Below are 26,445 nucleotides of genomic sequence, written 5' to 3'. Positions count from 1 at the left end.
GCAGATTTTAGACATCACCCGGTTTCAACACACCTGAATCAAATGGTCATTCCCAGGCCTCTGGAGAATGTCAAGACATTTTGGGGAGGTAATTTAGCCATTTAAATCAGCTGTGTTGGATCAAGGACACATCTAAAACCTGCAGGACTCGAGGCCTGGAGTTGCCTACCCCTGGAGTAGTCTAATCCACACTTGGTCAAAAGTACACATACAGGCTTGCATATTCATAGACCTTCACTAATACTTGGTTAAATCTCCTTTAGCAAGTTGCACCTTGACCAGATGCTTTTGGTAGCCATCAAAAAGCTTTGGTTACAGCTTCCGTTGGATATTTGTTCACTCTTCATTTCACGCTTGGTAGTTAATTGAAATTTGTTGGTTTGATACATGGACCTAACTTTCAGGTGTAGTCTGCACATTTTCAATAGAGTTATGGTTTGGAAAGGTTTGGAAAGATGTTTATAGCAGCTTAATGTTTGCCTGCATTTTCCACTCCAAAACCAGTTTTGATGTGTCTTTGTGATCATTGTCCATTTGAAACACCCAATTTTGTCCAAGTTTCAACTATCAAGCTGTTGATTTGAGGTAAACTTGAAGAATTTAAAGGGAGTTCTCCTTTATTATTCTGTCCATTTTCTGTAATGTACCAGTACCCCTGGTAGCAAAATAGCTGCAAACAACATGCTACCACCACTATGCTTGACAGCTGGTACAGACTTTGCAGATTTAAAAGCCTCACCTTTACTCCACTAAACATTCCTCTTGTCATTGTGGCCAAAGAGCTCAGATTTTTCCTTGTCTGACCATAAAACTTTTCTTCAGAGGACAGCTGGACAACATGGACAGCTGTAAATTTCAGTCAAGCTTGAAGATGTTGATTCTAGAGCAGGGGATTGTTTCTTGACTGACACAATCTTGTTCCATAGTGATGCAAAAATTCACTTAATTGTGGGCAGAGGACATTGATGTTTCAGCAGTTTCCAGGTCATGGCAGGTTTGAGCCTCGGTGGCTGCTGGGTTGTTCCTAAACTTTTCCTGTCGTCTGAGGGTAACAGTTTGGCTCTTTTCCAGACATTACAAACAGATGACAGATCTGAATATCTTGTCCTGGCCTTGTCTTGCCAGAACAAGATGTTTAAATTGTTGATCTTGAATTAATGATCTTGTAATCTGTTTAGAAATGCCTCCAAGAGACTTTCCCAACTTGTATAAATCTATAATTCTCCTTCTTAGATCTTAATTGAGTTCCTTGGACTTTCCCATTTTTCTGCGTATCGATCAATCCAATGAGTGCTGTCAAACACAGCCTTTCTATGTTGGCAAAGAGAAACTACTGTTGTAGTCAATCATGATAGTTTTTATATTTACAAAATGTTTAGTTTTGGTTCATTTTTTAAATTAATTTCTTTTTTTTTTTATTTCTTTTAACTATTACAGTACTATAATATGGGGGTTTAATCAGGGCCAATTTTTTTTTTTTTTGCTTGTGTCTTTACTGGTCTTGTCACATGTTTGTGAGCACAGGCTAAATAAAGGAAACATCTCTCTGTATGATATCAGCAAATCAAGCTACAGCCTCCAAAAAGATTACAAACACCTCTTTGAACATCCAAAATGTATCGCTGGGTGACTTTTAGACCTACTATTAATTTGAATAGGACTTTACCGGAAACGTGGTGTCACGTGACTCCTGTTTAGTTTCCCGCCTGTATTCGTACACAGTAATTTAGTACCCGGAAACGGCAGCAGAGTGACATCTCGCTCTGTAAAAACTTCCCGTTCAGGCTGCGTGCAACCTCACTGTATGGCTTTGAGAAGAAGGAGACACCCTTAATACAGTTTAAACAGCTGTTTGTTTGGCTGCCGCAGCTGGAGGGCTACGCTTTAACATTTTACGGGAAGCTCGAAAGTTTTTGTTTATTTTTTTGGATGTAAAACATCACGAGTGGCTCAACAAAAGTCTGCAGTGTGTCGTCGTCGTCTGCTCGTCATTCAGAACCTCTGCCGTCTGGAAAGACACAGGTAGCTAATGACATGCAAATGAAATGAAAGCCCTCTTATAACCTTTCAGTGGCATTACTGTTAGTGCTACCACTGCACTTCCATCTTTTAATATCAATTCCCATGTTTTCCTGCAGAATGAAGCGAAATGACGTCAAATTGATTTTAGGGAAAGCTTTTTTTTTTTTTTTTTTTTTTTTTTTTTTTTACTAAATGGATCCACATACAGTTTCATGAAACGAGTCCATGGGCCCTTCAAGTGAATTAAAACCCCACATTTTCAGTGTGATCTGACGTAGTTTGCACTTATGCTAAGTCGAAGAAAGGGCTGATTTTCCTCTCTGAGAAAGTGGTAGGCCTATCTAGATGTCTGCTTCCAAAATGTGGAAAGTTTCACGCTAACATGTCTCCCCCATCATTTTAGTGACAGTGTAAAGATTTTCTGAGCTACAAGCATTCAAAATACATCGGGGTTTGTCCAGAAAAAGCAAATCAACACCTGTGACAGAGAAACCGAAATAAGCATTGGCACCCTGGATGTTATATGTGCTTTTATTACAGCTCAACTGTTGTTCGTGTAAATCAGGCCTCCCTTTCACACCTTTAGTTGGTCCAAAATGCTGCTGTTCACCTTCTTAACAGAAAGCATAAGATGCAACTTATTCCTCTGATCTGGCCTCTCTTCAGTAGCTTCCCCTGCATCTTAGGATTGATTTTAAGATTTATTTTTTGCGTTGAACCCACCATATATTGCTTATCTCTTAACACCTTATGTGCCTCCAATCAGAATCAGAATCAGAAAGGGTTTTATTGCCAAATGTTGAGCAGGTTTACAACATTAGGAAATTGCTGCGGTGCTTCAGTGCAAACATACTGTCATAAATTACGCTAAAATAGACATGAAAATGAAAATAAGAATAAGAATTAAAAGTGCTACGTAGATAGATATATACATGAGTGCAGGTGGTGATCAGTGCCAAACATGGAATGATGCAGTGAACACAGTGTAGGGTCATGTGTTAGTGGTGGGAACAGTCATACGGTTATTGTTCATGAGTCCAACAGCAGAGGGGAAGAAACTGTTCTTGTGGCGAGAGGTTCTGGTGCGACTGGACCCTCCTGCCTGAGGGGAGCAGGTCAAACAGACTGTGTCCAGGGTGTGAAGGGTCAGCTGTGATCAGAGTGCACGCCCCAGTGTCCTGGAGGTGTACAGGTCCTGCAGAGATGGAAGTCTGCAGCCAATCACCTTCTCAGCAGAGCGCACAACACGCTGCAGTCTCTGTTTGTCCCTGATAGTGGCTCCAGCGTACCACACGGTGATGGAGGAGGTGAGGATGGACTCGATGATTGCAGTGTAGAATTGCATCATCGTCCGTGTTGGCAGGTTGAATTTCTTCAGCTGCCTCAGGAAGTACATCCTCTGCTGGGCTTTCTTGATGACGGAGGTGATGGTGGGCTCCCACTTCAGGTCCTGGGTGATGGTGGTACCCAGGAAGCGGAATGAGTCCACAGAGGTGATGGGGGTGTCAGTCAGGATGATGGGGGGGGGAGTGGGGCTGTGTGCTTCCTGAAGTCCACAATATTCTCCACTGTCTTCTGGGCATTCAGCACCAGGTTGTTGTGGCTGCACCAGGACACCAGACGTTCAACCTCCCTCCTGTAGGCAGACTCATCCCCGTCCGAGATGAGTCCAATAACGGTGGTGTCATCTGCAAACTTGATTTGCAAGGGCCCTAAGATCTGCTAACCAGCTATAAACACTAGCCTTAAGAACAGGGAGGGGAAGTCTAACTTTCTCAGCTATAGTCCCTAAATTGTTGAATAAGTTGCCCCCCACCTCATGTTAAACTGGCTCCCACCTTTAGTATGCCTTCAAACTCATGTTTATTCTTTGACTTTAAAGTCTGCGTGAAAGCTTAGATATTTAAGCTGATGTATTGTCTCTTGCATTTTTGTGTTAATTACTGATAAGTGTGGGCATGTGTGCGTGGTGCATCTTTCTTTATTGTGTAACTATCTGCTTCATGTGCAACACTGGTCAACTTTGTTATTTTAAATATGTTTCATAAACAAATTTGGACTAGAATTTTTCTGTTAAACGTTTAAAAACATATTTCTGGGTCAATTTTCAAGGATCATATCATTTTTGACACCAGGCTCATCTTATACATCCATTTCCTGTGTTTCAAAAGTAAATATCTAATATAGTCATTTTAACACTTACAAGTATTTGGGCTTTGAAATAAAAAAATAAAAAAACACAGAAGGGTGTCTGGATCAGTGGATCCTTTGCATTCATGGACTAGGACAGGCTTCAGCTGTGTTGGATTAACGACACATCTAAAACCTACAGGGACACCGGCCCTCGAGGCCTGGAGTTGCCCACCCCTGGACTAGGAGAACTTCCTCAGAATCTGAAGTTGTTGGATCATTGTGATATCACCAAACTATTCTATAAAACACACAAACATCAGTGTTTTCATAGCCATGAGTTAAAAATGTGACTGCCAGAAATGATTTTGACACAGAACAGATTCATGTATATCTAAATGTAGGGGAAAGTGATGCTCATATGACCCTTGACTGTTTACCCAAAGTGCTTTGTTTTTTTTGTTTGTTTTCTCCAGTGAAATATTTAAAAAAAACCAAAAAAAAAAAACCCCAGTAATGTTTGCACTTGGTGCAGGTGTTAGTCTGCACCCTAAAATTGTTTAAATGTATAAAACCACAGCAGATCCAAACTAGCCCACTGGTACAAACTATATCAGTTTGTACTGATGTAGCTTGGAGAATACAGAGGTTTGTAGTCAATACAATGCACTTACCACAGTGTAGCTGAAATTATCCCTATGTTGTTGGTGCCATATGTGTCCGCCTTTACTTGGGGGTCTAACATTTATCCACAATCACGGTTTCTTCATTCATTTTTATGGTTGGGCTTCTCTGTTATGGCAAGAATCTTGGTAATTTTTGTCACTGTTTTTGCATTGTTTTGTTTTTAATAATTAACTGAAGCCAAATTTCTAACTGAGATAGAAATTTGGTGCTTGCACAGTCCTAGTTTGTGGTTAGTTTGTTGTTTACTAAAATGTTATGTGTAATGCTTGAGAAGTGCCAGCAGGTGACAGTGTACCCTCACTGTGTGTAACACAGCACTAACAGAGCCTCCACCATGTTTTACAGATGACTGTAGACACACAGTTGTACCTCTCTCTTTAGGTTCTTCAAACATATTGACGACAATTTTAATCAGAAATTTCAAATTTACATTAATTAAGACCTGTTGCCACTGATTTTCAGTGCAGTTCTTGTGTAATTTGGCTACCTCAGCGTTTTCTCCCTGTTTCCCTTCCTTAAGAATAGATTCTAGACAGCTATCCTTTCTGAGAATATTTCTGTGAGACTTCAGTGAACAGTAGATGAATCAACTAAGGTGAGAGGTGTACATCTCAGGTCCTGTGTAAAGTCTGCTGGATTTTTCTTTTTCCCTATTTCTTAAAGACACAGCTTTCAGATGCTGTGTAACTGTTGTAGATCATGTTTATTCTAGCCACTTCTTCTCTGGTTCTTCACTTATCCGGTTTCCTGTTGTGACTCACCTTGTTGGAAAAAAAATAAATAAATAAAATTATGTCTGTCAAATTGTGTTGTCTTTGGCATTTTCATAGATTCACCCTCAAGTGACCACACGTTGTTTTTCAAACATTTTTGGACATATTTCAAATTATTGAAATTATTATTTTTTCTCATATGGAGTGAAAATAATGTAGAATTAAACTGTTTAATTAGAAAGTGTTTCTTATTACTAAGCTTCACTATTGTGAAAATAATGTCATTTGAATTTTAAAGTGATGCAGTGACTTTAAAGAGAATGTAGGTTGTTCGGTACAAGCTATAAGCTTGTATTGATAGCTCATTGGTTCTTAATTTAAGGCGAGTGCGTCTTCAGAGGAGCAGCAAGGCAAGAGTCATTATTCAGCCATCGACCTGCTGGGCAAATTTAGCTCTCCACCGCCCACCTTCCTCTCTACATGCAAACAATATAGCAGCACAAATTAGGACTTGCTGCTTTGTGTCAATTGAGAGTCCAACAAAGATGCTACATAGAGTGATATGTCATTAGTGAGCAGGTGGGGTGGGAGGACATATAGCTGCTGCCTCTCCAATTAAGTAATGAAGTGGTTTCTATGGAGACCAGGCTGCTGTGTCTGCTTGGGGAGGGGGCAGAGTTCAGAGTCGGCAGTTGTCAACTCTGCTGCAAGTGGAGGGTTAAATGCCGGGGCTGCAGGGGGAAGCCCCTCATTAAACATACCTAAATTTAATCAAAGGGACACCTGAGCCTTTCTTTGAAGTTTCAGTTGCACCGCTCACAGAAAATGGATAAACTGCAGCACCATTACGATGATGTAATCATAAAAACATACCTAAGCAGCTTTAACATTATTGCACTGTGAATGTCAAAACTAAACACGAAACTAACACTCTTAATCCTGTTCCTTATGGAAATGTTTGCTGTTTTTTATTTTTAAAATATAAATTACTCTACTATTCCTTTGATTTATCTCTATTTGTGTTCCTTTTTAACACAGTATTTAGGTAGAACTTGTTTACCTACTGATCAGTAAATATCGTGGGGATGCTGTTGCCTTTGTTCCCTTTATACAAACTTCTTGGTTGGCATTTGGCCTTTGCTCTCAGTCTCTTATATGTTAAAAGGATTATCAATCAGCCTAACTTTCTTTTAGGGGGGTTTCGTGGTGATCAGTGAGGTGTCCTCAAACCTAATTAGATGACTGTAACCCTCATATGAGCAGCTACAGGCCTGGTGGTCTGGTAGTGGGACTCTCTGGGCTCAGATTTTCAACTAGGGAGAGTGAGAACAAGCAGAGTGAAAGGCCAAGCAAAGAGAAGGGGGCACTCAAATCCGTTTTAAGCCTTTTGTCATTTATTCAGGGATTTATTTGTCATTAAAGAGTGATAACGGCATCTGTGGAACGTTTAGACTTTTTGCTAGATTTGGGGGGGGGGGGAATTAAAATCAACATTTAAGTCAAAGTCAGCGTGATGGTGGTGGTGGTGATGTCATAAAAAATGACTTTGTGGACCTTTTGTGGCAGAGTTGTTTCTGAAGTTTAGAGGTCAGAGTCATTTGCTCAACTTAAGATTCACTACAGCAGTTTGTGCAGCATCTCCAGATGTGATTCTGCTACAAGAGTTAATATCATGTTGTTGAGTTGAGTGCTGCAACACAACACGGTCTGTGCGAGATCTTAATAATTGGGCTGGTGATATATTGCCTGTACTCAGCAGTGTCTTTTTGAGAGGGGGCCAGACAAAGCCAAGACCCTCGGCCTCCTGCTGTTTTTAATAGTTCTTTAGGTAATGTGGGAGCTTCAGTCTTTTATGGAGGGAAAGAATGTGTCTAAAATATAAAGCAGGTTGATGAATGTGAACTTTAACATGTTCTTTATCACTAATGCATTATTTTAAGAGGGGGAAAAAAGTTGAATTTTTTTTCTCAATTTTTATTGTTTATTTTTTGCTTCAAGCCTTTAAATGTTAAAGTAGTTTTAGCAAAGTAGTGTCCTGCAGAGGTGTCTCTTCTCCTCTCACCTCTGGAGGGTGATAAAGAGCTTCTGGAGGAGGGTGCATCGTATCTCCCTGCTGCTCCCATTGCTTTCTGAAATGGACTTGTTTTATGGGTTGTACATCTTTTGTTTTCTTGTTCACAACCTCTCTGTGGTCATTCCTCGTGGAAGTTCTTTGAAGGCCTAGAATAGCTTTGAGGAGAAGCCCCCTCCTCCCTTCTGTCCTCTTCTTCTCCTCTGCTACCTTTTATTGAATCCTGCTTCTGTATCATTTATCTCTGAACACCCCCTCACCCCTGTCTGCCCATTTGTGGGGGCTGTTAGGGGGCATCCTCTTTTCTCTCCCAGCTGGGTTTGTTGACACACAGTCAACCTACGCTTCTCTTTCACCTCTGCTCCCCCTCTTTTTAACTCTCACCCCCCACCTCGCAGCTCCTCTCTCTGCTTCGACTGAACAGTAAAGCTGCCACAGCTGTGGGTTGTATTGGCATAGCTGCTGGGGGGGTAAATATATTGCAGTCATTACCTTTTGTTCAAGAGTTGACAGTTTTAAAACATTTCAGCTTCTCAGTGTGTAGAGGAACTGAAGAGAAAAGGATGCCCCGATGATTTGAGTGTAACAGCTTTTTAAATATGGGAGGAGAAGGAAGGAAAATCAGAGAATACACATTCATAACTAATTAGCAGAAAAAGATGTGAATTGAAAGGAAAACGTGCATTGGAAAAAAAAAACAAGCTTATGAATTGCCTCTTTAAAAAAAATGTCCATTGTGCTATCAGTACACAGACAAATCTCATACAAATAAGACAGAGGGAAGAAATTTGAATTACAGCTCATGAACAGTCACTGAAGTTTAATTTGTGTATTGTTTTCGCCAACAGGTGTTGGAATGAACAGGTCCAGGTCCAGCTGGGATAAAAAGACCTCCCAAGCTTCAGTCACCAGGATAACCCGCAGCTCTCAGGCCAGGCACACCAACCACATAGAGCCCCCGGACTCCGGGCCGAGCCTGTATGGAAAACAAAGGAGGAAGCAAACTGATTCGGCATTGGCTCAGAACCTCAGTCAGATGAGTGTGAGTGGACAGGATGCTTTGTTTACAGGGTAAGGACATGTAACAGTGATCCTGTATAAAGAAAACCACTTAACATCACACAAGTCCAGTACAGCAGTGTATTAATTAATAGGAAAATGTTCAGTGTCTTGGAGAACTTTTGGCTCTCTCAAGCCATTTTTCCACAGGAACATCAGGAAACATCAAGACAATGGCCCTCATTTACTAATATATACATAGAAATGTCACTATGCTATGAGCACTAAATAAAAATAATCAGGTTTTAAAAACATAATATGATCAAGAAATTGGAGTGCAAGTGTTGCAGCAGTGTGGCCTTAATATGCTTTAAAACTGAGGCATGATCATCATCATTATGTACAGAAGTGTTCATATCAAGTATTTTTGTCTAGCAGTGAAATGGTTGCCTATGAACTAATTATTATTTTTAAAAGTATGCTTCAGCCCACGCCCACCAAAATGTCTTGAGTCTTGGTTTCTTTACACTCAGTTTTAAATCCTTTTGTTTGATTCTGTGGGTTTTACTGTTGGTTAACATTTGGGAAACGTGACAGAGATGAAATTATGAATATTTTGTCATTTAAAGATGTGTTAACTAGAGCAGGGCAATATGGCCAAAAATATTTATCACGATATATATTTGAAAATTTGCGATAACGATATAACTGACGATATAATTGATGCGAGACAAAATACAACTCCACAACATTACTAGCGCAAAAAGACAACCTTCCATTTATTTTCACTTAAACAAGAAGCTGGTTTTTATGTACATTAAAGCTTTATAAAAATGTAACAGTGCAAATGCAAATTCCTTGCTGAAAGTTTAACCAAAAGGTATTTCCAGTAGAAATGGGCTGACATATACTGAGCATAACCATGTATAATATTCACTGAAGTTAAAAAGAGGTGCTTTGCAACATTAAACTGCAGTGTGCAGTATGCATTTTTCGGACCATGAGGTGCACAGGATTATAAGGCACATTAAGCGAAACAAAGCAGTCAGATAAATCAAACTTTATTAAACTCATTCTTCTTGCTTCCTCCACTTCTCTACCATTGATTCATTAATGTTGAATTCTCTGGCAGCTGCTCTATTCCCATGTTGTTGCAGTATATTAATGACTAACCTCGTATTGTGGATGGATTATCTCAGTTGTTCTCGTGACTGAAGTTTGGGGCATTTACAGCATCCTGCCATGCGATTGCATTTGTCTCTAACCATGAGGAACCTTCACGTTAACTTTTATAAGTGTAAAAGTGTTAGTGTTCGTCCTCCAGCTTCACTGTTTATGTTATGCTAACATAGCTGTGTCGCTAGCGATAACGTAGCACATCATTATATACCAGCTAGCCCAACTTCAGTAACCCTACAAACCTCACTGCTGTGTAGTTTGTCTTCATTTATGTTGGAAGTGATAGCAGAGCTGTACCTTTGAATTTTTCCAGAAATCTCTCAGTCAGAACATGCTATATCATGCTTAGGCAACTAGCGAAACTAGCGAGCTTACTTCCGCTAGCTTCCTGCTAACTTCTAACTCCGTTAGTTTTGTTTTCATGGATGCCTGGAAGTTAAACTTCATAGTTACACCTGGTAAAGCAGCAATGCTGATCGTTTTATTAAAGATGAAAGAATTTAGACAGTTTAACTCTCAGTGATGCTGCAGTGTTTGCTTGACCTGAAAGTACGGAGTTTAGGACCCAGATTACTCCCAGATTTAAGAGCATCTTAGTCCGACAAATACGACAATAACGACGGCCGCTTGCATGTTCTGCAAAAAATGTGCTTTGTTGTGTATCTGACGGACAAACACCAAACCAGTTCCACATCACTGAAGTTGCACCATTTTTACAAACCAATTCTGGTTCATCTGTTTCACTCAACAATCGGCCATGTGCGTATGAAAACAAAGGCACTGCGCGTGCGCGTTTTACTCATATTCTATCGCGATATTTCATTTTCCTATCGTCGCCTAACATTATACCGGTATTACCGTGAACGTTATAATATGACCCAGCCCTAGTGTTAACATTCTGAGGCGTGCTGGCCTTCTCAGACAGGTATAATTGTAATAAAATATTGATGGATGCTGGATTTGTGCTGAAGATCACAGATCTGTTTGAGATTCCTTTTGGTTGAGGTGCCTGTGGTCTTTGAGTAGAACATGCAGGATGTAGGACCATTCACTAGCTGTGAAGTCACTGCATTACTATTACATACTGCTCTATTATTTGAGCCACCAGGTGAAAGATTTAACAGCCAGTGTTTGCATCACATGCACTTACTGAAGTTCAGCACTGTTTTATGAAACAAAAATGACACACGGACTTCATGAGGAGTTTAGGACTCAGAGTGCTGAAGAGAGTCCTGCAACAATGAGCGGAAACATAATGAATTTGGGGCAGATTACACCTCCTTGGCGGTATGGCCTGACTGATAACTGTCTAAAGTAATGTTGGTGTGGTCCATGTGACACGAGACTATAAAAAGAAATAATGAAAGCTGCAAAGTAAAGCACACACTGTCTTTTTCTCCAGTAAAGGAAAGGTTCCCAAAGCCAGCAGTGATTCTGTGCCGGCACCTCAGCCCTCTGCACCAAGATCTGATCAGACTGCTCCATCTTCACCCGCTGTTAAGTCATCATCCCAGGGAGGCCTGGCATCTGTGGCTCGGCTGGTGAAGCTCGGCCGCTGTAAGAACGTAGTGGTGGTGGCTGGAGCAGGAATCAGCACAGCAAGTGGGATCCCAGACTTTAGGTTGGTGTCTAAAACCTCACCAATCTGCAGATTTTCACTGTGAAAGCTGTGTAGCAGCTCAACCTTCTTGTCCATAAGAAGAAATCCACCACTGGCTCACTTTTATCTGCATTACTTGAACCTCAGAAAATCAGTGTTTCAGAATGTACCAATGTACCAATTTTTCAGGACTCCAGGAACAGGTCTTTACGCAAACTTGGAAAAGTATAACATCCCATACCCAGAAGCCATTTTCAACATCGACTACTTCTCCAATGACCCGCAGCCGTTCTTCTCCTTGGCTAAGGCTCTGTATCCTGGCAGCCATCGTCCAAACTACATACACTACTTCATCCGCATGCTTCATCACAAAGGCCTCCTGCTCCGATTGTACACCCAGAACATCGACGGACTGGAGAAATGTGAGTGAGAAACAGTTGGGCTACAGCATTAGTGTTGTTTTGAAGCTGCCCAGTGGTTTGTGCATTGACTTAAGCTCGAGATGCCTCATTACCATTAATGTGACTTTTTGAAAAACCCAGCTACAGGATTGAAAGATTTGGCTGCCTTTTTTTATTGAAGCATCTGCCAGCAGGGATGAATTGTAAAGGGTTGTTGTTTGACGATTTAACAATAAGGTGTCTTTGAAGGGGCTCCCTGTCCACTGCTGTTTGGTAGCTTTCATTTTTCAGTGTACTTCGCTATCTGTGAGTTCTTCAGTGCATTAGTCAGAGAAGATGTGTAATTTAATTTACCTTTTTGGTGGGGGATTTGTCAATGTAGCGGCTACCTCGGGTTTTACAAAGTGGCTGCAGCTAAAAAAAAAATTGAGTTTAGCTAAATCTACTTTTTCAAGGCCAAGGAATCCAGTGCAGGAAAAACAGGTTTCCCCCGTACAGCAAGTGATGTTATCTGTGCTCTGTGGATGATTTTATATAAGCGATCGAAGAAACGCCATCAACACTGGCTTTCTCTTTACAAGCAGCGTATCAACATTAAGACAACCCTCAACTGCAATGGCATCTTTTCTTTAGCTGAATGCAGAAGAAGGTGAGAACTCAGTCCGTCACTGCTCTAAAGCAGCACATTTTGAGAGTTCATATTCAAACAAAGGTACTGGTGACAGCTGCTCTGCAGGACCCAAAGCTGGCTGCCTGTTCTCCGTTCTCCTGTGTCATAGTCGGTTCAAGCTAATTTGTTGCTGTTATTGAATTCCTTGGCCTAAAAGTATATTTAGCAGTTAAAATCAATGTTATAATTAGTTTCTTTTTTTGTTTTTTAAAGAAGTTTAGAAGCAGAAATCCACAGAGACATCTGGGCAAAATGCAACACTGTGCTTAAAAAAACAGCTTTTAGATATCCCCCTAAAAACCCACCAAAAATACAATTAATTAACAATAATTATAAACCCTCACTATGTGGAATATCTTGTTATGTAAAAGATTTCAGTCAGCACGCCTGATGTTAAGATTTGTCTTGAGGGAGCTAGAGTAAGATTTTTATTCCCCCTCATTATTGTCTGACTTTAATAAAAGTCAAATAGGACAAACTCAGATTGTTTGCATTAATGCTCCTGTTTCGCTCCTAATGTGATCATATTTGAAAACCTTCAGTGTGTGGCATCCCTGATGAAAAACTCGTAGAAGCTCATGGAAGTTTTGCCACTGCTTCGTGTCACCTGTGCTACACTCCTTACCCCGCTGAGGAGGCCAAGGTTCGTATGCCTCTTTATATTATATATGAATCCCATGCGCTTGATGCCACGTTAATCTTTCCTGCGTGTTTTTTGTCTAACAGCGGGCGATAATGAATGACAACGTCCCCATATGCACATTTTGTGCCGCAACGGTCAAACCGGATGTTGTGTTTTTCGGAGAGGACCTTCCTCAGAAGTATTTCCTGCACACTAAAGATTTCCCAAAAGCTGACCTGCTCATCATTATGGGCACGTCTTTGCAGGTAAACATTAAAATTTAATATGATATCATAGTAAAAACAGGTTGTTTGTGTAAAGGCACATTCCATTAAATGTTAAATAAAATGTTTCAGATTGAGCCATTTGCCAGCTTGGTGAACACGGTGCGCTCCACTGTGCCACGTCTCCTCCTGAACCGACATGCTGTGGGTCCCTTTGAGAAGGTCCCGCTCCGGCGAGGGGACCACATGGAGCTAGGAAACCTGGAGGATACTGTGCGGAAGTTTGCCGAAATGCTCGGCTGGAACAACGAGATCGAAGAGCTGATGAGGAACCAGGAAACACTGGTGGGTTCTAAAAGCTCTCACAGGTCATACATGTCTCAGTTAAAAAGGAAAAAAGCTGCAGAATGATTGTTACACAGTCCTGTGGCACTCAGTGGTTTTCATTTCTTTCTGCAGACCATCCCAGCGTTGGTAAGCAGTCCGCCATCACAGACATGTCCGATCAGAGCAACAGCAGAGCCTCAAGGCAGGACGGAGACATCCAGGTCCATACCAGGAGCTCAGAGAGCAGCAGGCAGCGGTGGCGAGGAGACAGATTCTGAGACAGACAGCAAGAGCTCTGCATCGTCCACCCTAAGCAACTAAATATTACGACACTTGAGGGATTTTGAAGTTTCCACTATCCATAGTTCACATGGCAGACTGTTCTGTTAACTGTAACCTCTAATCAGATTAGAGTCTTACCTCTTCATCTAAGAGCCAGTAATGTGATGTTTGTATCATGGTTATATGAACGCGTCAAAAGGTTAATCAAGTTCAAACAGCATCCATCAAGAACACTAGTAGACATTCGAGCCTTGTATCAAAAATATTAATTTTAAGGTGTTTTAAGTCAGTGTAATGTGTTAATGTTTTATAATCAGTATAACACTGTCTTTGAGAGCGTATTTAATAAAAGTATTGTGTAATTTGCACTTTGTCCAAAAAAAGACATTTATTCTTCAGTCTATTAACTTTTGTGGAAATGATATGATGCCAGTTCATAAATGCTTTCCACTTAGAAAAACACGAAAACTTGAATGTGGTGGAATAATTGTTTACAGCTGAGCACAAAACAAATCTACAGCGATGCGGGGAAAAATACAGACATGAGAAACCCAGCAAATGATAACCAACTTTGGCAAATCGAAAAGAGTAAAGTCAACTTGCACAAATTTGATTAACAATGAGAAACGCTGATGTAACAAGCAGTTAAATTATGGGTATAACCGGCCAAGCATGTGAGATCTGCATAGAATTAAAATATACCAAGACACAGAAAATATATTACTTTGTTTATATAAAGTCACACATTTAGTGTCAAATAAACAACATTTTCATAGGTTTCTTTTTTTTGATTCAACATCATGCAGATGACAAAAGGAACAGAGATTAGAAAACAATCATCGTAGTTCACACATTTCATTGTCAAGAGCCCGAACAGGCAAAAACCACCATCGACCTGTGGAGAATGCTGCATTGCCTCAAGTCTTAAATTTAATGAAACTTGTTTTCTTTTCTCCATAACGTCATCGAGTACCAGAGAGAAAAAAGTGAACTACCACTAACATTTGTCTTTTGTCCATGGTAAAAACTGATTACACAAAGTGAGCTGCAGGTTTAAACCGTCCACAAACACATCAGTCCTGTGCTCCAGCAGTACCAGCAGCTTTACCGCTAACAGTGTTTACTATGATTCGTGTTAAAATTGTGCACCTTCTAGTCATATATTTTTTATATGTATATATTTTTAAAAAAGAGAAGTGAAGGAATGTTTATTCACACCCAAAACTACACTTTAAACAAAACAGTGTTTCCAGCAAGAAGCAAAACTCAGCAGAAAGTAGTCTTCCTGCCACGCACGACTCCGCTTCAGCGCGAGACAGCCTCTGGAGCCTGCTGTGAAATGTTTAGCTGCGTTCTACTTCAGGACTGGTTTGATTTCATTTATTACAGCAAGTGCCTGTCCTATTTGAAAAAAAAAAAGAGGCTAAGATTTTGCTAAGAGTCCAGTCCATGATTGCAAAATAACACTTTATTTGCATTTAAGTGGCCGTCAGTCAATATCACTAAGAAAAACCAAAGAGGAGCTGATTGCCCTGCAAAGCGCAATAAAAGCCTGATATAAACTTACACATAAATATTTTATTTTTCACCATCACCATTTGTTCAGCTTTCTGTTAATCACTACCACTTGTCCCAGTTACAGCCCCTGAGGTGATAAATGGGACTTTCCCATCCAGCACCTGAAGTTTTTGGACACAGCTCTACACTCAGCAGCAGCTCATTCAGGATGGAGGCACAAATTCAAGCCCAGCTACAGAACCCACCTTCAATAATCACAGCTCGAGATTTGTTGGGGGTGGGGCCCATCGGGCTTAGTCTGGAAAACGTGGCTGAGATATTCAGCAGCACTAGTCCGAGTCTGAGTCCGAGTTTTCCTCAGGTGGACTGCAGAGAGTTTCTTCCAAAGGTGCCAACGTCCCGTCGGGTTTGACGCCCATCGGTCGAATCACGTGCTGCCTGCGGACACAAAGAAGTAGATATCAGATATGACGTGCTGGATGGATGCTAAAGGAAAGCTGGAAGAACATTTTTCTTTTTAAAAAGGGCTTTTCAATTGCATGCGTCTGCACGTTCTGCATACACAACTCAAGGACCCTCACTCAACAACTCCCTCCCCTCCTTTCATGGACACTCGCCCCTGTCTGGCCATCCTCCCTCCCCTCCTTTGCAGTGGCAGTTTAATTACAGGATCAGTACTCAGCCTAATCTCCTCAAAGCCACGGCTGCCCCTTCACCCTAATCCAATTATACCTGCACCGTGTGTCACCACTCCCTCCGAGATGATTTATCAGAGAATTATCGGTCAAAAGATTTGACAGACTCAAACACAAATGGCCATGTAATTCCTTCTGATTCCTAGAATTAAATATCATTTAATTCTTAAAGGTTAAAGTTCTTTAAAGAGAACCAGAATCTCGTGACCCGGTATCACTGGCTCATTTACAATACAGACCAGCGTGACAAAACAAACAAAAATGTGCCATCATCTCTTCCAATTAGAGAGGGCGAAAAATGTCTTCCTTCCTCCTCGGGAGTGACAGAGGGCTGGGCGGGGGGAGTCTGGCAGGTGTAAGGGGTGGGGTGGGGGTGCAGAGTATGTGCTAATTGGAGCACCAGTTAAACAGTTAGAGGGGCACATTCTTGCAAGGACCTGACCGATCTCCTTAGAGTCGGCATCAAGGGACCACCTCTCCTTCATTGCAGAGGAAGAGAAGAAAGGGGATGCGGCCTCGGAAAGGAATCTTCCTCTTCTGGGTGCACGTGCCTCATTACAGCTCAACGCCCTCTTTTGGCTCAACAAAGGCGAGGACGGCTTTCTTATGCCTGCGCATTTATCCACCTACGTCTCTTGATCCACGTTCCACCCGAATAGCTTTGTCTAGCTGTGCCTCTGTCTCAGTCCACTCCTTGTCTGACCACCGCCTTGCTTGTCAAATAAAAAGAAGAATAAAGTCAGGACGTGTGTTATTAAAAACCCGAATAAAGGAACAGGGAAACGACAAGTCGACTGTGTGAGCCAATTAGGTGATAATTAAGGAGCGGAGGTAATGATGCCGCTGGTGCGTTGTGGCAGCAGCTCCCCCATTTACACCGGCTGAATGACGCGGCGTGCACAAAGTCCAGTCCTAATTGAAGCTACACCTAAAAGGCAAGAGATTCTTCCAACGATGACTCGGTTGGCAGGGAGCGGGCTCAGTGTTACTTTTGTGCAGGCGCTGTGCAAACTAACGTTGGCCTCTGCGCTCGCTGAGGAAAGGTCAACACAAACACAGCACGACCCTTTGCTCGGGAAACTGTGTATTTATATTTTGAGCAGGCATGGTAAAAGAAAAAAAATATTTCGACAAGACTTCTGAGGCATCTATCATACTGAATTTTCCATTTTACACAGACTTTTTTTTAAACACATTCATGCATCCAAAGCTAATCTAAAATATGAAAAAGCAAATTCCCAGACAGCAGATTGCTTTATATATTTGCGCTTTGAGGCAGAGCATGAAATGACCTCTAAACCTTTTTCAGTCCATCAGAAACTGCGGTGAAGTCAGAACACACACAGCTGTTTTCGGTCCAAAAACTTTGCAACTGAAAATCCTCTGGTACTTTTCTAAGTGTTGTAAACAGCACATTGTAGATTTTGAAGCATGCCTCACTACTAGTTAGCGAGCTCTCTAGTTTATTACCTTGACAACTTGTCGAACATGTTGGCCAGCTTCTCGGCTTCGTACTCCTTCTGCTCCTCGGTCATCTCTTCGACGGGGTTCGGCATCGGCTCCTCGACGTGACCGGTGATGGGGTTGATGCTGAAAAAAAGAAATAGATGAGAACGCTGAATGTATAGCTGCAAAGTGAATTCAACTAATGGCAGCTATTTGTTATATCTGGGATTAAATTACTGGAGTTTGTTCTACGAGAATAAAAGGAAATAATTTTTTTTTTTTTAAAAGAGAGAGGGAGGATCAACATCAGCTACTAGACCAGCAGTTTTTGAATCGGTGCAGCACAAATGTAGTACACACAACAGTTAAATATGTGACACCTTATTGTAATCCCAGTGTGGAGGACTCACAAAGGTTTGGCAGATTTGTATTCTTCTGTGTCTGAGTCCTCATCATCAGAGTACTGAGTCTCTCCTCTCCCTCCTCCAAGAAGTCCTCGAGCCGCAAGAAGTCCTGCTGCGTTTCCGTACCCCGTGTACTTCAACAGGTTGTCCACTGCAAGACAACACATTTACTAAAAGGTGGTATTGCTACACATAAATCCTGATGTGTTAAGGTAATTATTCTCATAAACTGCACTCAACCGAAAAGGCCACATTTTTCGTCCCCTTCTTCTCCATTTTAAATCACTCACCGCTTTCTTTGCAGAGGACGAACAGGAACTCTGCAGCTGTCTGCTTCACGCCCATGTCCACATGTGTCATGAGGCGAACCAGCTTGTTTCTGATGGTGGTGCCAATCTCTGGCCTGCTCTTCACATCTTTCAGTGGGGGAAGTACCTTAAAAAAAAAAAAAAAAAAAAAAGGATATAAGGCTTAATAGTGCATCAATATTTCTATTTTAACACGCCTCTAAAGCTGAGCCCACAAACCGTGATTACCTGAGCTTTGATATATCTGCGGATCTCCCTGTGGTGTCTGGATCCTTCAGTCAAAAGGCTGAGTACTGGAGTCAAACCCTCTTTGTAATTGGACCCCTGCTTGGAGTGACAGACCACAAAAACTTCACTGTCTCCACAAACTCAGGGGCTGGATAGATATCCTTAACACACAAGCACGCAGCTAATAGAAATAAGATGACGGAGACACTGAATAACAGAGGAGAACCTGAGGGACATGACCTTTATTCAGGCTTTCTTCTCCTTCTAATCATAAATAAAAACAAAAACATCCAGGTGGAGTTAGAACACCTTTATGGATGCTAAACCGTTATTCTCGCGTCATCGTCATCGTGACAGAAGTTGAATTTTACCTTGTCGATTCTTTTCTCCATGAAGTCCAGCAACACCTCGATCGCGTCCATGTTTTTTCCGGCATATTTCTCCTGCCCTCCCTGCACGGGGACGTCAATTAAAACATCCAGATAGGACACGGGCAGGTTGTTCAGCAGGTTCACGGCATGGCTGCAAACAGTTAAAAACATTATATTTTTTAAATTATCCAGAGGTTTTAGGGTATTTGGAGAATAAAATCGAAATACAAAAAGGTTAAAACACTTTTGAAAAGACATACCAGGTTTTGCTCAGGATTCACCACAATTCACAGGTGCAAAGCACAGAAAGAAAGTGACATGTTTTCTTCTCACTCATTGGCTGTATTAAATAACAACATCTGGGACAGGTCACTGTAGTTCACTACCAAATTAATGTGTCAGAGTTCGGGAGAATTAAGACGACATGCTCAGCAGAAACCATGAAAATATGTGAGTGCACCCGCATGTCATGGCACTGTTAACCCACAGGACCCCTTCCGTCCTAATCCCCACCAATGAAATCATCACAGTCTAATGATATATAAGTGAAATGCATAGCAATGCAATAGTTCAACCTTTCCTATCATTTGGTACTTTCTAAAGTTCTTTCTTCTTAAACGTGTGAATCTTATGTCACGACTTTCAGATTGGGCTTAAACATTTCCTTTTTGACAAAGCTTCTAGTGAGGGCTGGTCCAGATGAGTATGAACCCTCCGCTAGTTAAATGGGAATAGACCTAGGCAGCCGGAAGCTTCCCATGATGCATTTCATCTTCTCACACCTCTTTGCACTCTGTTTATACACCACTCTGCATTTAATCGTTAGTTATTATATCTCGCTCTCTTCCACAGTCTGTTTTTTGTCCTCTCTTCGTCCCTTCACGCCCAACCGGTCACAGCAGATGCCTGCACCTCCCTGAGCCTGGTTCTGCCAACGGTTTCTTCCTGTTAAAAGGAAGTTTTTTCTTCCCACTGTCGCCAAGTGATTGGGGTATTCTCTCTACTATTGTGGCGTCTTTACCTTACAATATAGAGCAGCTGTTGTGATTTGGCACGATATAAATAAAGTTGATTTGAATTGAATTGGAGTAAACTGTCTTTGCCAATTTGTTGAAACTGAATATTGTTCAGTGTATCAGGAGCAAGCGATTGGCGAGATTGTAAGTCGTCTCCAGAAAGGTTATGCTGGTAAAATGGAACAGCAAAAATGATAATTTGGTTGAAGCATCGTTTAGTGATCTTTGTAATCAAGTTTCACTCAAATCTGACCTATACCCAGGAGGAACAGCAATAGACAGATAAAGGAGTTTTTTCCTGTTTGTTTTCTGATACGTTTCTGCTTTCTTCGCATTTGTTGTTATTAATGCTTTCCAGTTTGAGACCAGAAGGAGAGAAAAATCACTAGGAGCTCAAAAAGAGCACATGGAATAAAAATATGACAAATCGTGTCTCTGTCATGTGGTAAGTTTGCATTTTAACATCTATACCTCCTAAACTAGAGATTCACCAGAGATCATCTAAAATACTTTATTTTTCTCAAGTTAGCAATACTTACAATTACTGGTACCCAAAGAGATAAAAGTAGGAATAAAAGAAAAAAAAATAGTAAGAGTAGTTCTGGAAATGAGGTGATCCTTGAGCCGGTTAGTTTAAAAAGACAACAGTTTTATGGCGTAACCAGGGAGCACAGATGTAGGAATTACTGAGTCTGATACCAGAAGTCCGTCAGTCATAAACGCGTAGCACCAAAACACTCTACATTTGAAAATATTTATGTGTTAGTCTGACGATCATCCGACTAACAAACTTTAAAACGCCTGCCAGCTTGGCTTAAAACTAACTCTCTCCTTCGTGCTACCCTTTTCTATTCAAATTAGCTCTGTGTTACACTGCATTCAAATTACAGCTGGGTCGGTCAATGGGTCAACCTCCCACGACTGATTCAGCCACCAATCTGACAGGTCAAGAGGATCATCACTCACTTTTACATGACACTGTTTAAATTTCAGGCTAAGACCACACATTCTTGGCATTCTTGTGTGAAATTACCATGAGAAACACTGCTGTCGCACAATGACAGAAAAAAGCTCATAGATAATATAAAATACAACTACACAGCACTTTGCTATCGACACACGCAAATCTCACAAGGTGATTTTCCTACACAGACACGGCGATGCAGTCTGCTTTTCTATGTAAATCACTTTCAAGTCATGTCTGAGGCTATAACTCATTCACACATGAAAGCTACAGGACACGGATACACAAAGGGACTGAGCCTCTTTGTGTTTAAGAGGTCCAAACAAGTATATTGGTTTAAATCAAATACGAAGGTGCAGTCTGCTACAATAAATTATTAACATATGAAGATCAGCGAGGAACAGATTCCCACCTGTGTGCTTCCTCCGTTTTCTCCTCGGTCTCGGTCTTCAGCATCAGGAGATGACGCAGGATGGCAGCAATGAGCCGGAGCTGGTGATCGTCTTCCTGTCAAGCCGAGCACACAAAAACACCGAGTCCAACCAGGGGTTTTGTTTATGCACAGCAAAGCAGTACGGTAAAAATACCTACGCTACAAGGGCATGAGGCTGGAAGCAAAGGCTAAAACCTTCAGTTAATCAATCATCCGTGCAAGTACGCATCAGTGGTACGGAATAAAGGGGCTATTTTTATTCTAATATTAAAGTAGCTACTGCTATAACTACCGGGATATGCTGCCATTGTGTAACTGAGTAGGAATAAAATAAAAAGGCATGAAGGGGTCACTATGTGTGTCATTTTCATTTGTTTCTCCCTCCTATCAGCACCATCTACCATTTAGCTCCCGCAAGTTTCTTCTTTATTTCCTTAATTAACTTTTATTCACGTCACTAAGTGACAAATTAGGGAGGGCAGTTAAAAGTGCCTAAATATAAATATCAAGATTGACACCAATACATCAAGAAAATAAGTAAGAAATTGCTGTGTTGGTACTTTTGCTGATGATATTTTGAATATGAGAATGGGGTGATTCTCAGCTCAGCGCAGAGCTGCAAGTATCTAGGCTGAAAGTAAAAAACTAGTTTAACAACAAAAAGTAACCTGAGAACTCAGGAGTACGCGAGGAGGAGTTACTGGTCTAATAGTGACAGGAGCAGAGAGGCTGTGGTGAGACTGAGGAAGAGGAAGTTTGGATTTCTAAGAGGAGAGCAGGGCCAAATGGGAATCTTAAAACTAAACGTAGCGTCAGCAGGACTTACACTGCCTCAGGTGCTGCCTTTGCAGTCGCGTTTCTCCTTTGAAATGCCTCCTCAGACAAGACGATCAAGTTTGACAGTGAATCAGATGCAAAAATTATCATACAATAAGTACATCATGAATGAAAAGCATGTGTACCAAGTATCATCCTTTTTTCAAGTCATGTTCATACTGAGTGGCCTGTGTGTGTGTGGGTGGAAGGACTTACTGATTTTGTAATAAAGGAGCAATGAGCCTAACTTCAGACTGGTCTAAACACAGCAGGACAAATTTTCCTTAATGATGGTCAAAGTGGCAGCCTCAAACTTTTTCTGATAGGCTTCACTTTTAAAGCCAATAAGATTTTTATCAGGCGTTAACATCTTTAATATATAATATTATTCCAGCTCAAATTTATTTGAAGGTCAGGGCAAAATCATCAGAAAACATATTGACTTAACATTGCTGTGCAATTTTAGAACTATGGTCTTTAAGGGCCGTTTTAGACTGTGATCATGTAACAATGTTTCATAGCTGTGATCAGTTTTTGGGGAGATTTTTTTACAGAGGCAAACATATTTATCCTTCAGGTTTTTCCACTTCTTCGCATATTCCCTCACATCCATTTTTATAGTTTCGTAGTCTCCTTACAGGAATCTGCTAAACTTTGTGAGTAATTATATTTATGCTATGATTATTATTGCTTATACCGAGTTGATGACCGTTATTCTCTCATTGATAATGTCAAAAACTGTGGCAAAAATAAGCTGGGAATGCACAGGAGGATTCGATGGGGCTTAACTGGCCAATAGCACTGGGTTAAAAGGGGTTTCCAGTTACTTCTTAAGTTATGGTATAGATTTCCTGCAAAGGTCTAAATCAGGCATAACGGATGGGCAGCTTGTTTCACACAGTGAATGAACACATTCTCTGTTGTAGTGCTGCACCTGAGATAAATAAGGATTATTCTGACTGAGAATCATGCAAAGCTACCAGAGGAGCTTTGCATAAAAGCCATTCTTACTGATTTTTTTTTTTTTTTTTTTTTACTCAGGCTGAGTTAATGTGGTTACACACTCACAGTAAATCACTGAGAGGAAGAGCGACTTCCTGAGAACCAGCAGTTCATGACAGATGCAATTTGGCTGCTCTTGGGAACAGCATATATGATCTTTGTAGTTCAGATTAAGACTGTAGTGCAATTAGTCACAAACGATTAGCACCGAGTGAGCCTTTACTGTAACATTGTTTTGTATAACCACCGCATACTCACCTCACCACCAGTTTCAGACAGTGTGAGGTTGAACATGGCTTTGAGTGCTTCCATCGCTCGCTCATTATTCTCTGCAGGCATGGACACAGCTTGCGGATCTGGACGGGCAGCTTCATACGGACCAACCCAGCGCACATCCAGCGTGTGCTCCAACACCTCTGTCAGCAGTCTAACAGCATGCCACTCTCTCCTCAAAAGCCCCCTCACGGCAGGTTGGAGGGCAGACAGCAGGAAGAGAAGGCGCAGTGTGAACAGGCCCACCTCATGGGACCACGTACGGGCCGTGGCCAGGCTGGCACACAGACCACGAACCAGCTGCACATCCACGCAGACCTGCTGAGCCGCAGGGCTGTTATATACAACGTTGCAAAGGCACTTTAGGGCCTCCACCACCACCCTCTTGTTCTCCTCTGACAGTGTCTGTTCCTGAGAGCTTTTCTTGTCAGCATCCTGTTCCTCTCCAGCCCGCAGCCTCGCCATCCCTGCCAGGGTCAACATGCCTTCCTTGGTGGCTACAGGAGCCAGGACACGCTTATCTCTGGACATGATGCGGAGGGTCTCCAAGCATGTCTTCTGACAGCTGGGCTGCACCTGTCTCCCGAGGACTGTGAGCACACCGTGGCACAGCTTCTGCAAGGACGCACAGAGACACACACACACCGTCACTATCACACATTTCATGTAATAAGAAGCTGCTGGGCTAGATGGTACTCACACTCCGCAGGGTTTCCTCCTTTGGGTCAAAAGTGAAGGTTTGGGTGTTCTGCAACAGAAAGGATGCTCAGTGTCGACAGCAAACAAGATCGACTCGTGTCAAGCGTGCACTATCACATATTAGAAGCTATGAAACGGATTTAAAGTTGGAAACCTCAGAGAAACATGCAAAGTTTTCACGGATGATGCATGATTAGCAGGCATGATTAGCATTTTTAGCTCTACTCTTTGCGCTGTAAATAAGGCCATATTGCATACTTTTGCTTCGCTCAATGTGTGTGTTCTTTTTTCTCTGCTAATGCGAAACCAAGTTTCATTTGACGGAGCCAAACATTTCGGCTCAGCAGCCCAGAAAGATGTTCATGTCACCCAGAGCTAGCTGTCTGGCTAGGTGGCTAGCTAACGTTAGCACGGGCGTTTGTTTTGGTTGAAGAAAAACGAGCAAACGCGCGACTCACCTCTACATTATACTGCTGCAAGAGCTTCTCGATGTCCTCTTCGCTGGCAGTTTCAAGCTGAGATAAAATATTATTCAGATCCATGGGGGCTACCTGAAAAGCTCGGAGAGTTACCGGTGAGTGATGTGCAGCCACAGCTAGCTGGATGACAGGCTAACTTGTTTCAGGGCTGCTACTGTCAACAGGGAAACTCCCCTGACTGCCTCCATCAGCTGCAGCAGAGACCTGCTCCCACTTTATCTATTCACATATTCCAGTAAACAGTCCGATGATGGCAAAATGTGTCATAGGGAGAGCCGCAGTTTATCTGGCAGGATACATGACGTGTATTTTGCGTATAAACAAAGACGTGTAGAATGAATGAATCCAAGTAACTTTAATAAACATTTAGAAAACTGGAAAAACTAAAAAAAAAACCTAAAAAAAACCCCGTGAAATTCTTAAATTCATTTGGAATTTGTGAAAACAAATTTTGATCAATCAAAGTGTGTCGGATCTGGAAAAATATCAGTTTACTGACCAATAAACCCCCATAAAACCGGACTCTGTCTCTGACATTTTATTTTCAAGTCATGTTTTCTCCCATCGAAATAATAACGAGGAAAAATTCGTTCTCATTTTGGTCATTTTCGGGTTTTGATATTATTAATTTTATTTAATTTTAGTTTCCAAAGTAGTTTTTCTTGTTTTAGATTAATTTTATTGGTTTTACTGCTCATCAGTGAAACATGTTCATCAGTACCTCATCAGGGTTGCAATCAATTAATTTTTAAAATATTTTTTCAGTTCACAAAGTCATCTCAGTTATTTTATTTTAATTTTAGGTCTAACTGTAACATCAATAGATAGACTGTGGTCATAACGGATAAGTGACAATACCCACATATGATAGCTGGCACTAAAGGGTCTAAAGTGTGCCTTACACCATTACATCGCCAGCTACCCGAAACACTGATCCAAGGCAGGATAGATCAATGCTTTCATGTTGAATACACCAAAGTCTGATGCTACCATCCATATTTTGCTGCAGAAATCAAGACTCATCAGATGAGCCAACATTTTTTTTCAGTCCTCTATCATCCAAATTTTGTGAGCCCATGTCATCTGTAGTCTCAGTTTCCTGTTTGTAGCTTACAGGAGTGGCATCAGTGGTCTTCTGCTGATGTCGCCCCTCGTATGCAGAAGATGCTTTTCTGCATACCCTGATTTAAAAGAGTGTTTATTTGAGTTACTGTTGCTTTCATGTAACTTGAAGCAGTCTGACCTCTGATGCAATCAAAACATTTTCACTCAGAGAACTGCTGATCGTTATTTTCAAACTTTTGGACCATTTTCTCCACACCTAAGAGATGGTTGTGTGGTTTTCCCAGCAGATAATCTGTTTCTGAAATACTCTTACCAGCGCTTTCTGGCACCAACAACCAGGCATTTAATAAGCAGTTGAACAGGCGTACTCAGTAAAGTGCCTGGCAACTGTGTTTGTTTCACTTTTTAAAATTATATTTCATTATTATTATGTGTAGTCTGTGTTGCTTTGAGACTGTGCACCTCAGTTTAAAGCATGCCTTGTCTCCAGCATCGGCTCCATAGACTCAATGTTTTCTCTCCTCATTAGCTGTTTTTTTCTAATTATAATACAGTATTCCCGATTGAGTTTCACACAAACTGTTGGACTGCATAAGAAGTCTAATGTGGTTTATGCAAGGAACTAATTTTCATGTATTTCTAAAAACAAAACGGGATGTGGTTGCTATAATAACTGTGTAAGTGGTGCTTTGGTGATATCAAAGATGAAACCTCCTGTGGCAGCACATTTCTCACAGCTGATAGGATCGCAGATCTCAGTCTGAAATTTCCAGCGGATATTGATATTGACACTCAGGTCAG

The 26,445-nt window shown here is 41.4% G+C and overlaps 2 protein-coding genes across 3 annotated transcripts; one reads left to right on the top strand and one right to left on the bottom strand.

The window, feature by feature from the left end:
• Positions 1–1,741: 1,741 nt before the first annotated feature.
• Positions 1,742–14,300, top strand: LOC146664705 (NAD-dependent protein deacetylase sirtuin-3). Its single transcript, XM_085411923.1, has 8 exons — positions 1,742–2,022; positions 8,472–8,694; positions 11,204–11,422; positions 11,591–11,823; positions 13,015–13,115; positions 13,199–13,360; positions 13,451–13,663; positions 13,778–14,300. Exons 2-8 carry the CDS (start codon positions 8,480–8,482, stop codon positions 13,964–13,966), a joined length of 1,332 nt encoding a protein of 443 aa, XP_085268049.1. The 5' UTR covers positions 1,742–2,022; positions 8,472–8,479; the 3' UTR covers positions 13,967–14,300.
• Positions 14,301–14,643: 343 nt separating this feature from the next.
• ric8b (RIC8 guanine nucleotide exchange factor B) lies at positions 14,644–24,770 on the bottom strand. Of its 2 annotated transcripts, none has more exons than XM_085411921.1 (10): positions 24,559–24,770; positions 24,102–24,149; positions 23,387–24,016; positions 21,290–21,384; positions 18,898–19,048; positions 18,527–18,625; positions 18,281–18,425; positions 17,997–18,141; positions 17,611–17,730; positions 14,644–15,883 (listed from the first exon to the last, which is right to left on the bottom strand). In XM_085411921.1, the coding sequence occupies exons 1-10, from the start codon at positions 24,640–24,642 to the stop codon at positions 15,775–15,777; spliced, it is 1,626 nt and encodes a 541-aa protein (XP_085268047.1). In that variant the 5' UTR covers positions 24,643–24,770; the 3' UTR covers positions 14,644–15,774. The 2 variants fall into 2 exon arrangements, with proteins under 2 accessions (XP_085268047.1, XP_085268048.1); XM_085411922.1 differs by having other exon boundaries at positions 18,527–18,622.
• Between the last annotated feature and the right edge of the window lie 1,675 nt (positions 24,771–26,445).

This window comes from Rhamphochromis longiceps, linkage group LG7, assembly GCF_057381845.1.
Source record: "Rhamphochromis longiceps isolate RC_006_pf linkage group LG7, R_longiceps_female_GT1.1, whole genome shotgun sequence".
NCBI lineage: Eukaryota > Metazoa > Chordata > Actinopteri > Cichliformes > Cichlidae > Rhamphochromis > Rhamphochromis longiceps.
This window is presented reverse-complemented; position numbering and strand designations above follow the sequence as displayed.

What these genes read in the sequence shown, in the direction of transcription:
- LOC146664705 (XM_085411923.1), top strand. Translation starts at nt 8,480, where the DNA reads ATGAACAGGTCCAGGTCCAGCTGGGATAAAAAGACCTCCCAAGCTTCA. An exon ending in CAGGATGCTTTGTTTACAGG is followed by an intron (nt 8,695 to 11,203) that starts GTAAGGACATGT and finishes CTTTTTCTCCAG; the next exon opens with TAAAGGAAAGGTTCCCAAAG. An exon ending in TGAGGAACCAGGAAACACTG is followed by an intron (nt 13,664 to 13,777) that starts GTGGGTTCTAAA and finishes TTCTTTCTGCAG; the next exon opens with ACCATCCCAGCGTTGGTAAG.
- ric8b (XM_085411921.1), bottom strand. Translation starts at nt 24,642, where the DNA reads ATGGATCTGAATAATATTTTATCTCAGCTTGAAACTGCCAGCGAAGAG. An exon ending in TGTCTGAAACTGGTGGTGAG is followed by an intron (nt 21,385 to 23,386) that starts GTGAGTATGCGG and finishes TCGGCTTGACAG; the next exon opens with GAAGACGATCACCAGCTCCG. An exon ending in TACAAATCTGCCAAACCTTT is followed by an intron (nt 17,731 to 17,996) that starts GTGAGTCCTCCA and finishes TCTTTTTTTCAG; the next exon opens with CATCAACCCCATCACCGGTC.